The sequence below is a fragment of the Microcaecilia unicolor genome, chromosome 10 (genome assembly GCF_901765095.1).
Source record: "Microcaecilia unicolor chromosome 10, aMicUni1.1, whole genome shotgun sequence".
NCBI classification, from domain to species: domain Eukaryota; kingdom Metazoa; phylum Chordata; class Amphibia; order Gymnophiona; family Siphonopidae; genus Microcaecilia; species Microcaecilia unicolor.
The window spans coordinates 87,320,986-87,333,399 of record NC_044040.1 but is presented as its reverse complement, the minus strand read 5'-3'; the positions used below and the strand labels follow the sequence as shown (position 1 = coordinate 87,333,399).

At 45.5% G+C, this 12,414-nt stretch overlaps 1 protein-coding gene across 1 annotated transcript in view; it reads left to right on the top strand.

Annotated features, from left to right (window-relative positions):
* The window catches only part of GRIP1 (glutamate receptor interacting protein 1), a 675,191-nt gene that overhangs the window by 459,173 nt on the left and 203,604 nt on the right, over nucleotides 1–12,414 (top strand). The window contains 1 exon segment of the mRNA XM_030216417.1: nucleotides 942–1,011. Within this exon segment, the coding sequence (XP_030072277.1) occupies nucleotides 942–1,011 (70 nt within the window).

Genomic DNA, 12,414 nt, shown 5'->3' with positions numbered 1-12,414 from the left:
TAATTAATGCCAATTAGTGTCAAAAATCGCTTGTTGACAGTTATTGGCACTAATTGGCTTGTTAGCTAATTAAGTTGCATGTGCAACTTGCAGAATATGACTGGATTTGCGCAAGCAACATAAGTCACACTAGATAGAATCTGGGAGTTAATGCTCTTTAGTAAACATACCTCTAGGTTAGTTATCTTAGGTTATAAGAAACTATAATAGAGCTTGATAAAATTATGACTGAAGCAGAATAGATTAATATGGAAAGATTATTTACTGTTTCAAATAGTACCAGGACTAGGGGACATTCCATAAAGCTAAGAAATTGCAGATTTGAAACAAATTGGAGAGAGTATTTTCCCATCAATTAAGCTGTGGAATACATTGCAAGATGATATGGTCAAGACATTTAGCATAACTGGGTTTAAATGGGAGTTGGCCACATTTCTGGAGAAAAAAAGTCCGTAAACAATTATTATTATTATTTATTATTATTTAATACATTTATAACCCGCCTATCCAAACATCTAGGTGGAGTACAATTATTAGCCAGGCAGACTTCAGGAAAGTCACCACTTACTCACAGGAGTGAGCAATGTGGAATAGACATATTTCCTGTTGAGCACATCCTAAAGACCGAAATTGACTACTTTCAGAGGCAGGATACTAGGCTTGATAGCCTAAAGAAGTGGTTCCCAAACCTGGTCCTAGAGGCACCCCAGCCAGTCAGGTTTTTGGGATACCCACAATGAATATTAATGAGAGATATCTGCATTGCACTGCCTCCAATGTTTGCAAATCTCTCTCATGAATATTCATTGTGGGTTTCCCAAAATACTGACTGGCTGGAGTGCCTCCAGGATTAGGTTTGGGAACCACTGGTCTAATCTAGCATGACATGACTTATATTTCTATTTTTCTGAATAACTGAGAATGCTTTTTTCTTTTCACAGCTCCTTCTAGTAGAAAACCTGGAGATCATCTTATTATTTCTGATATCAAGAAAGGAAGTGTTGCCCACCGGTGAGATACTATACCTTGCAAACATAGATATGTGTTGTCTTAAACTGTAGTTGTCTTTACACATTGTGTAGGAAACATTTCAATAACAGGGTTTCACATATCATAAGATTATAGTTATGCTTTTCTTCATGAGCAAAAATATACTCAGACCTATTATTTGTGGAAGTGCTTACATCAAAAAAATGGAGAAACGTTTTCTCACACAGATATGGAGCTAAGCACATATAGGCGTTACTATGGGATGGCACAGGATGGTAAGTGCCACCCCAAAAAATTACCTTGCTACCCCTTTGCAATCCAAAAATCAGCACACTTCCCCTGCAAGTCCAGCATCTCCTCCTTACATCGCTCTCCAATACCCCTGTTATCCTCCAGTGGGTCCTGCTTAGCCTTCCCTCCTCTGTCCCTCCTACCTGTGAGCCCTACAGACTTGCTGTGTTCGCCAACACTGGTAGCAGCAATTACATCAGTCTCTCTCCAGCCAGCTCCAGTGTCCTTCCCTCTATTGCAACTTCCTGTTAACATTGTTGCCAGGGTTGCGGTCTTCCCGCAACACTGGGCGGGTTTTCTGCGCGCAGCTGCGGAAAATTTTCGGCGGCTGCGGGGTGCGGGTTTGGGCTTTTTTCCTGTGGCCGCTGTGCGCTTTTTTCCGGGGCTTCTATTGGTCCAATTTGGTCCAATAGAAGCTTTCCCAGGGCTTCTATTGGTCCGATGTGGTCCAATAGAAGCTTTTCAGGGGCGTGGTTGACGTCAGGGGCGGGGTTAACGACATCAGGGGTGACATCAGGGGGCGGGGTTAATGATGTGGGAGGCGGGGTTGGTGACGTGGGAGGTGGGGTTGGTGACGTGGGAGGCGGGGTTTGACTTTGGGCGTTTTTTGGGCGGGTTTAGGGCTGATTTTGGGCTGGGAAAATTTTTCTCATCTGGCAACCCTGCCTGTTACTGTTTGGGAAGGAAGCCTTGGAGTGGCTGGAGGGAGCTTGATGTAATTGTTGCCAACAGTGCCAGTGAACACTAGTTTGTAGGGCCATGGTGGGAGGGGACAGAGGGAGTTAGGAAGATGAATCCAGACCTGCAGGAGGGTGGGGAGGAGTAGGAGGTAAGGAGAGCTGCTGGACCCACAGGAGGGAATGGGGGGAGGGGGTAAGCTGCACACAGAAGGGAAGGGAGAGGGAAAACGCAGCACATGGATGGAAAAGGAGGAAGAGGGGTTAAATGCTGAACGGGAAGGGAGAAGGGGAAATGCTGCAATTGGATGGAAGAGAAGGGAGAGGGAGAAATATGCATGGATGGAAGGGAAGGAAGAGGGGGGAAATGCTTATGGATGGAAGGGAAGGAAGGGAGAATGAAGCACATAGAAGAGAAGAGAGGGGGACATGCTGCACATGGATGGAAAGGGAGAGGGGTTAAATGTTGCACATGGAAGGAAAGGAAGAGAAGGGAGAGGGGGGGAAAGTGTGCATAGATGGAAAGAGAAGGGAAAAAGAAGGAATGCTGCACATGGAAGGGACATAGGGGGAAATGCTGCACATGGAAGTGGCATGGAGGAAATGCTACATGTGGATGGAAGGGAAGAGAATGAGAGAATGCTGCACATGGATGAAAGAGAAGGGAAGAGGTGGAAAACTAGATAAATTTGACAAGGAAGGAGAAAATGGAAGAAAGCTGAATTTGAAAGGTCAGTGCTAAAGATGGATATATGGCAGGAAGTGAAAAAGAAAGGAGGCGAGAAAAGAAATAGCAAACGGACAAGAGGTCCTAGAAGTAGTTAAGCGCACAGAGGGAGGAAAATGGTTTTATTTTCAGTTTTGTGGTTGAATTATATCAGTTTATTTACATCTGCTGGCATTCTTTTGCATTGTACAGGAGGAAATGAATTTCTTTCTATTTCTCTGGTGTTGCATTGCATGCAGAGTCTGGCTTCTCAGATTTCAGTTTAATTTGTCTACATTAGTACTGTCAAACAAAATATTATGTACAAAAAACGGAGAATTAGCACCAAGCTTATGGATCCATAATGAATGTTAAAACATAGGAACACAAAATGTTTGAAGGACATATCAAAACTTGCGAATAATATAAAGTAAAATATAATATATTATGGTACTAATAGCATAAGGGATATAAAATACGGATAATAACTGTGTATAGGCATACTGGAAAAGACACTAACCTGTATAGCGGCTGAAACACAACGTTTGTGTCGAGTCTTTTTTATCAGTAAACGGTTGATTAACAGTGTTCATCTCTCCAGTCTTTGGTATCCGTAGTCAACCTCCCACTCTTTCTCTTCACACTTTTGTGATTTTTCCGTGGGGCGTTTGAGTTCTCCGCCTCAGGCTGATTCTCTAGGGAATAATGAAATATGGCATTTTAATCAGGAAATGGACAGTTTTCAACCTCGACGCATGATCACACCCTAACATTTTGTCTGAATCACCCCAACTTATATACCGATACTTCTTTACTGTACTGGTCACTGTAATAGTACCCCTATACTGTATTTGTTCACACCGGAGTCTGTAACCACCTCTCCGGAACTATGTAAGCCACTTTGAGACTGCTAATAAGTGGGAAAAGGTGGGATACAAATGTAACAAATCCTATATAATAATTCTCACCTCCAACATTCTGTCTTGCTGCCTGTGTTCATGGCTGAGTTGGTCTGCTAGGCTCCGAAGCCAGGCTGACGTCATACGCAGCACTGACCAACTGCACGACAGCAGTATGAGGCCCCGCCCCTGCTGCCACGCCCCTCCCCCAAGGTCGTCACCGCCACCGCTCACCCCTCCACCCCCCCGAGGTTGCCACCGCTCCCCCGTCCACCCCCCACGAGGTCGCCGCAGCCACTGCTCCCCCCCTCCACCCCCCCCCAGAGGTCACCGCCCAGGCCCAGCCACTTTCCCTCCAAGCCCACCCACCCAAACAGACCTGTCAAGTCTCCCGTGAAACACGCGGCGCCAGCTCCCATTTCCGGCCACTGCTGCTTCTCCTGTTGAGCAGCAGCGGCTGCTACAAAAACAAAAACAGCTGTTTTTAAAAAGCAAGCGCGGTGCCGCAGGCAGCCATCAGGCATTAGCTGTCGGCTCTGCAACCGCTCCTCTCGCCTCTCACATTGCTGCGCTCCTCCGGGGTCGTCCTCCAGGGGAAGTGACGTGAGAGGCGAGAGGAGCGGCTGCGACAGCCAATGCCTGATGGCTGCCTGCGGCATCGCGCTTGCTTTTTAAAAACAACTGCTTTGGTTTTTGTAGCGGCCGCTGCTGCAAAACAGGAGAAACAGCAGTGGCCAGAAATGGGAGCTGGCACCGCGTGTGTCGCGGGAGACTTGGCAGGTCTGTGGTGGGCGGGCCTGGAGGGAAAGAAGGGGATAGAGAGAGAGACACAGGATGGGAGAGGGGGGTAGATGGATGGAAGGATGAGGAAAGAAAGGGGGAGATGGAAGAATGGATGCAGAGAGAAAGGGGAGAGACTGGAGACTGGAAGGATGTGGAGAGAGAAGGGACACTGAACAGAAAAGGGTAGAGAGATAGAGAGAGACACTGGATAGAAGGAGGGGGAGAGAGACATTAGATGGAAGGATCAGGAGAGAGGATAGATGGGTGGAAGGATGGGGAGAGAAAAAGGGAAGACGCTGAATGGAAGGGTACAGAAAAAAGGAGACACTGGATGGAAGGATGCAGAAAGAAAGAGGGGAGACATTGGGAGGAGGTCCTGAGACCAGAGAGGGGGAGAGTGTCCTGAGACCAGAGAGGGGGAGGGGGTCCTGAGACCAGGGAGGGGGAGGGGGTCCTGAGACCAGAGGGGAGGGTGGTCCTGAGACCAGAGTGAGGGGGTCCTGAGACCTGAGAAGGGAGGAGGAGGAGGGGAATAGGCAGGGGGAAGGGGGTCCTGAGACCAGAGAAGGAGGGGGGGAGGTATCTCTGTCACACACACACACTCTCTCTCTTTCTCCCACAGTCAGTGTCTTTCTCTCTCTCACTCTCACACACTGTCTATCACACACTCTATGTCTCACACTGTATCACATTCACTCTCTATATGTCATACAGTCACTCTCAAACACTCTCGGTCTCACATACTCTCACACTCTGTCTCACACACACTCTCTCTCACTCACACACTCACACCCACACTCACTCTCTCTCTCTCTCTCTGTCACACACACACACTCGCACATTTACTCTCTCTCTCTCACACAGTCACTCTCACACACACTCTCTCAAACATACACACTCGGAGGAAAACCTTGCTAGTGCCCGTTTCATTTGTGTCAGAAACGGGCCTTTGTTACTAGTAAATAAATAAATAAATAAATAAAATAAGTATAGGGACATATAAGTACATATGTATTGCCATACTGAGACAGACCGAAGGTCCATCAAGCCCAGCATCCTGTTTCCAACAATGGCCAATCCAAGTTACAAGTACCTGGCAAGATCCCAAAACAGTACAATACATTTTATGCTGCTTATCCTAGAAATAATTAGTGGATTTTCCCCAAGTCCATTTTAATAATGGCTTACGGACTTTTCTTTTAGGAAGCTATCCCGGTGGCGTACCAAGGGGGGGGGTCTGCCCCGGGTGCACGCCGCTGGGGGGGGTGCCGCAGCGCATGCCTGTCTGCTCCCAATTCGCTACGCTCGCTAAATTCTCTCGTTCGCTGCAGCAGCTCCCTCCTTCTGCCCCGGAACAAGTTACTTCCTGTTCCGGGGCAGAGGGAGGGAGCTGCAGCAAACGAGAGAATTTAGCGAGTGTAACGAACTGGGAGCAGACAGGCGCATGCTACGGCACCCCCCCCCCCCAGCGGCGTGCTCCCGGGGGGGGTGTCATTTTGCGGGGGGGGGGGGGGGGGCGCATCGGCGATCCGCCCCGGGTGCCGTCGAAGCTAGGAACGCCACTGAGCTATCCAAACCTTTTGTAAACCCCACTAAGCTAACTGCTTTTACTACATTCTCTGGCAATGAATTTCAGAGTTTAATTACATGTAGAGTGCAGTGGCGTAGCTACAGGGGGCTTTGGGGGCCGAGCCCCCCCCATTTCTGTCTCAGGCTCCCCAACAATGGTGGCGAGTTAAACTGTCGGCTGACCCTTAAAACTGGCACGACTAAAGCCGTTTTTTTGCTCCCTGGTCAGGCAGCTGAGCTCTCCCTCCCTTCGGGTCTGGCTGGCTACAGCTCTCTCTCCTCCCTCTTCCCACAGCAGTGAACCATGATGGAGTGAGCAGAGCTGAAGAAGGCAGCTGCTTTCGGCTGCCCTGGTCCGTCTCGCTGCTTCATCCCGCCTTTCAACTTCCTGTGAGTGGGACTATGGCAGCCGGAAGCAGCTGCCTTCTTCAGTGCTACCAGTGGCTCAGTCCAAGGAGGTTTGATTGAGAACAGGAGACGGTATGATGTCCAAAAAAGCTGAAGCCATGGAGGTTAATCTCTTTCCCCTCCTTCACACAGCTGTCATCCCCATACAGTCAAAAGAAAGCAAATTTATGGACTGCTGCATTCACGTTGTCACTCTTTGTTGGTAGCATTTTTTTTATCCCACTTATATTTTCAAACATGCCAGCTTGTGCAAAATATGGATTTATACAGAGGAAGTATAATAACGGAGGGACTGGTTATAGGGACACCCTAGAATGTGTTGTATTCATGCAGAGATTTTTTTTCTCCTGGTAAAGGGCTACTAAAATAGACATCATGTTATAAGAATCAGGTAACGTTCAGAGTTTCTATCTATCTATTTATTTACTTGTTTATGACATTTATAATCCACATTAAACATGAATTAGGTTGAAACCTAGGAGCATTTAAAATCTTTTCTTCCTGTTCCTAGATCAAAAAAGAACAATGGCTTGTGGGAACTTTCTCCTTTTGTTTTGTGGAACGCACTGGTATATTATAAAAATGCACTTAAGAGAGATATTAAATAATGAGGGCAGAGCTACCTTCATGCAGAAGTCCAGAGTCAGTCTAAATGTGCCATCATTTTCCAGTTTTCTGATATATATTTATTTCTTCTTCAAGTTTGGTTGTAAAAGGCATGTTTTTTTTTTTTTTTTTTGGGGGGGGGGGTTAAACTTTGTCTCCCAGCTGTGTGTTTGTATATAGATGAGTCCTTGGAATAATGAGTTCTAAGGGAAAGCAGCAGTAGAAGAGTTGGAGCTGAATGACATATATGTTTTCCAAATGGTGATGCATATCTTGATGGGATGTCCTTTTTCTAAGACTGGAGTAAATAATTTCTTAGCTTGTTGGCTGTGAAGTGATTGTTAAATTTATTTGCATGTTTAATTGCCTTTTTGGAGTGCTGTCATTATGAAATTTGAAATATTGAGGTTCCAAGGCTCCACTGCAATCAGCAAACATAGCTGTTCAGTTTACACACTTTACGGTGTTCTATAACTTCTTTGAAGGAGTTCAGACACGACAAGTCTATGTTAGACTCAGTTCGTAAAACTAGATTCAAGGGGTTTGTAGTTTGCATTGACAGTTTGCTAATGCTCTATGACTTCTTAATTGGTAAACCTGCATATCAAATGAGATTTCTGTGTGCCTTTAAAGTAAGCCTAGTTCATGTAGAGGGGTGTTTTTTGGCAAATTTTGGCATCTCGGAGGGCTGTATCAACAACCCATCAGCTAGGTAGTTCATTGCTGCATATAGAAAAATGCTTGTGCATGATGATCTTGTAAGGTATTCTCCAAGGTAATTGCCTGCCTCTGGAAACTGTTCCCATTTTAACTGTATCAAGCAATTACATAGCTGACTTAATACCCTCAGCATCGATCTGTCCTTATCAATTCTATCAGTGGACATAGTCTCATTGATCCTGATAAAAATGTAATACCAGACCTTGATTACACTTATATCCCATCTGTCCATGTGTTCAGAAAAAACTATTGTATATATTGCTGGATATGTTGTTTTTAAGTTGCAAATATCTCTGCATTGTGAACCCTGAATAAATGCTTTGAGTGATGATAGTGGCAGCAAACTGTGCTCATTGATAACACAGAAAAGTAAAGTTGGCCTTATTTTTCCCTCAACAGATGTTATTAAAATTTGTATTAAGTGTGAAAAGTTTTTTAGATGTCATGTCTCAAATCCAGCTAGCCTAGCAGCTTCACTTTCTCGGGTTTCTTGTTTTGAAATAGTGCATGCTGTGTTAAGAAGCGTCTCAAACAGAACTATCTTCTCCATTTTGTCAGGTCACATATATGAATGTGATCCAGTAGGAAATCATGTGCTTTTAATTCAAGCTGTGGCTGAAAAATAGTTGCACTTGTGATTTTATTATGCAGGCAAACAATACACCGCCAAAATGCAAAATAGCAAGCAACAAAGTATTAACTGCCAAGTTCATACAAAGTTAATTATTTTAAGTGGAAAATAAATCTGTTAGTTGCCTGCTATGTGAATATTCCATCACTGTTTCATTATTGCTACCAAGTATTACATATGTAGGGCATATGCCTTCATCATAAATTGTTTAAATTTTAGACATTACATAAAGATGGTATTACCTGTTAAACCCAAAGGCAAAACCTAAGGGTAGTTAAATCAGTGGCATAGCTAGGGTAGTTGACACCCGGGGCCGGTCATTTTTTAACACCCCCCCCCTCCAAAATCCAGTACTAGGCATACCAAGAATACAAAACACTCAGGATCTCTAGAGCAATTCTACCATACCATAAGCAGTAATTTCTACGAGTCACATAAGGAAAAGGAAAGCATTTTAAACACTACAGTGAGCACTACAACATCAATTCACCTATTATAAAACGAAACCAGACAGAATAGTACAGATCGTCGATCCTGCACAGTGAATGCCAACTGAGAGCCATGTCTTTTTCCCACACAGATACACCCTAAACCACTATAGAATAAGTAATCATAAACTTTCTATTTAGACAAACATTAAACTGAACCCCCAAGAGGCCAGACTGAGCATACAATGCAACACCACAGAAACAGAAAATGTCCCCAAGTACTGTGCGAAATATAAAGACAGCAGATGTAAATTTGAAAAAACTAACAAATACCAATCACTTTACAAATTAACAAATAGAAATAAAACAAAAATAGAAAATAAAATATCATTTTATTGGACTAATACATTTAGCTTTCAGAGGCCAAAACCTCCTTCCTCAGATCAATACAGTATAGTGCTGTTACAGTATCCTATCCTGACCTGAGGAAGGGGGTTTTGTTCTCCGAAAGTTAGTCAAAATGTATTAAAATTAGTCCAATAAAGCTTACCTTATTTCCATGTTCTATTTATAAGCATTTATTAACACAGCTACAATACTACTTTATCCTAAAGCAAAAATAACTAAAAATATATATTTTATTTACAGTTTGTTGTCTCTGGTTTCTGCTTTCCTCATCTTCTTTTCACTGTCTTCCTTCCATCCAGCATCTGCCTTCTCTCTCTCCTTTCCTTCTAGCATCTGCTCTCTCTCTCTCCTGTCCCCTCCATACAATGTCTGCCCTCTCTCCCTGCCCCTTCCATCCACTGTCTGCCCGCTCTCTCTCTCTCCTTTCCTTCTAGCATCTGCCCTCTCTCTCTCCTTTCCATCTAGCATCTGCCCTCTATCTTTGCCCCCTTCCATCCACTGTCTGCTCTTTCACTCCCTTCTATCCACTGTCTGCCCTTTCTCTCTGCTTCTTCGATCCACCATTTGCCCTCCCTCTCCCATCCATTCAGGGTCTGCCCTCATAAGTACATAAGTAAGTACATAAGTACATAAGTAATGCCATACTGGGAAAAGACCAAGGGTCCATCGAGCCCAGCATCTTGTCCACGACAGCGGCCAATCCAGGCCAAGGGCACCTGGCAAGCTTCCCAAACGTACAAACATTCTATACATGTTATTCCTGGGATTTTGGATTTTTCCAAGTCCGTTTAGTAGCGGTTTATGGACTTGTCCTTTAGGAAACCGTCCAACCCCTTTTTAAACTCTGATAAGCTAACCGCCTTCACCACATTTTCCGGCAATGAATTCCAGAGTTTAATTACACGTTGGGTGAAGAAACATTTTCTCCGATTTGTTTTAAATTTACTACACTGTAGTTTCATCGCATGCCCCCTAGTCCTAGTATTTTTGGAAAGCGTGAACAGACGCTTCACATCCACCTGTTCCACTCCACTCATTATTTTATATACCTCTATCATGTCTCCCCTCAGCCATCTCTTCTCCAAGCTGAATAGCCCTAGCCTCCTTAGTCTTTCTTCATAGGGAAGTCGTCCCATCCCCGCTATCATTTTAGTCGCCCTTCGCTGCACCTTTTCCAATTCTACTATATCTTTCTTGAGATGCGGCGACCAGAATTGAACACAATACTCAAGGTGCGGTCGCACCATGGAGCGATACAACGGCATTATAACATCCTCACACCTGTTTTCCATACCTTTCCTAATAATACCCAACATTCTATTTGCTTTCCTAGCCGCAGCAGCACACTGAGCAGAAGGTTTCAGCGTGTTATCGACGACGACACCCAGATCCCTTTCTTGGTCCGTAACTCCTAACGTGGAACCTTGCATGACGTAGCTATAATTCGGGTTCTTTTTTCCCACATTCATCACCTTGCACTTGTTCACATTAAACGTCATCTGCCATTTAGCCGCCCAGTCTCCCAGTCTCGTAAGGTCCTCTTGTAATTTTTCACAATCCTGTCGCGAGTTAACGACTTTGAATAACTTTGTGTCATCAGCAAATTTAATTACCTCGCTAGTTACTCCCATCTCTAAATCATTTATAAATATATTAAAAAGCAGCGGTCCTAGCACAGACCCCTAAGGAACCCCACTAACTACCCTTCTCCATTGTGAATACTGCCCATTTAACCCCACTCTCTGTTTCCTATCCTTCAACCACTTTTTAATCCACAATAGGACATTTCCTCCTATCCCATGACCCTCCAATTTCCTCTGTAGCCTTTCATGAGGTACCTTGTCAAACGCCTTTTGAAAATCCAGATACACAATATCAACCAGCTCCCCTTTGTCCACATGTTTGTTTACTCCTTCAAAGAATTGAAGTAAATTGGTCAGGCAAGATTTCCCCACAATTTACTCACTCCCCCTTCCATCCAAGATCTATACCCCCTCTCTCACTGCCCCCCCCTTTTCGGCTCCCAGTTTCAGCCCCATTATCCCACCTGCGGCTGCCCCTAGTTCCAGATCCATTGATTCTCCCACCTGCCCACTTTTCAGACCTCAGTTCCAGCTCCATGCCCCTTCTCCCATCTGTCCCCCACCCAGTCCCTTCTGCCATCCGAGTCCCCCTCACCCCATCTGTCCCCCACCCAGTCCCTTCTGCCATCTGAGTCCTCCCACCCTATCTGTCCCCCACCCAGTCCCTTCTGGCATCTGAGTCCCTCTCACCCCATCTGTCCCCCACCCAGTCCCTTCTGCCATCCGAGTCCCTCTCACCCCATCTGTCCCCCACCCAGTCCCTTCTGCCATCCGAGTCCCCCCACCCTATCTGTCCCCTACCTGGTCACTTCTGCCATCTGAGTCCCTCTCACCCCATCTGTCCCCCACTCAGTCCCTTCTGCAGTCCGAGTCCCCCCCACCCTCACCCCATCTGTCCCCCACCCAGTCCCTTCTGCCATCCGAGTCCCTCCCACCCTCACCCTGCCTCGTCTTCTCCCTGCCACCCGGTCTTTAAAAAGAAATCACCGGCGCGATAGAGAAGCGCAGCACCTCGTGTCTGCATGTAAAAGAAGTGGATCGTCTCTCATCGGGCCTTCCCTCTCTGTCCCGCCCTTGCGGAAATAGGAAGTTGCGTCAGAGAAGGGCGGGACAGGTGAGGGAAGGCCCAATGAGATGATCCGCTTCTTTTGCTTGCAGTCGCAGACACAAGGTGCTGCGCTTCGCTACCGCGTCGGAGATTTCTTTTTAAAGGGCTAGTGCGGGGGGGGGGGGGGTGCCAGAGGAGCGAGCACCCACCACCCCACCCTTGCTACGCCACTGAGTTAAATAATTTGGTATAAACTGTGTTGTTTATGACTTTACTTGTTTTGAGTTGGGTGGGCTTATAGGAAGGGAGGAGAGTAAGGTTTCTTGGGGTATGTTCTCTGTAAATGTTTTTATTGTGCCATGTTGGATGGTTCACTGGATTTTCTTGTTCTGGAATGTGCTTTCTTTGCAGGATTTGGTTACTAGAGCTCTATTTCTTTCATGTAAAGTTTGTGAAGTAATCATAGAGCATACAGCAGTTGGTTATAGGGAGCTATGAAGGGTACAACAATAGGTGTGGCAAGTGACTTGTGTCCACTTGCACGCATATACGTTAGTATGCTGTCTAACTGTTATTCGGCAAATACCTGCCTAACATACATGTCACGTCTTTGCAGAATACATTTCAACATTGTGGCTGGAGACACTCTGGCTGATATTCCGTGCTA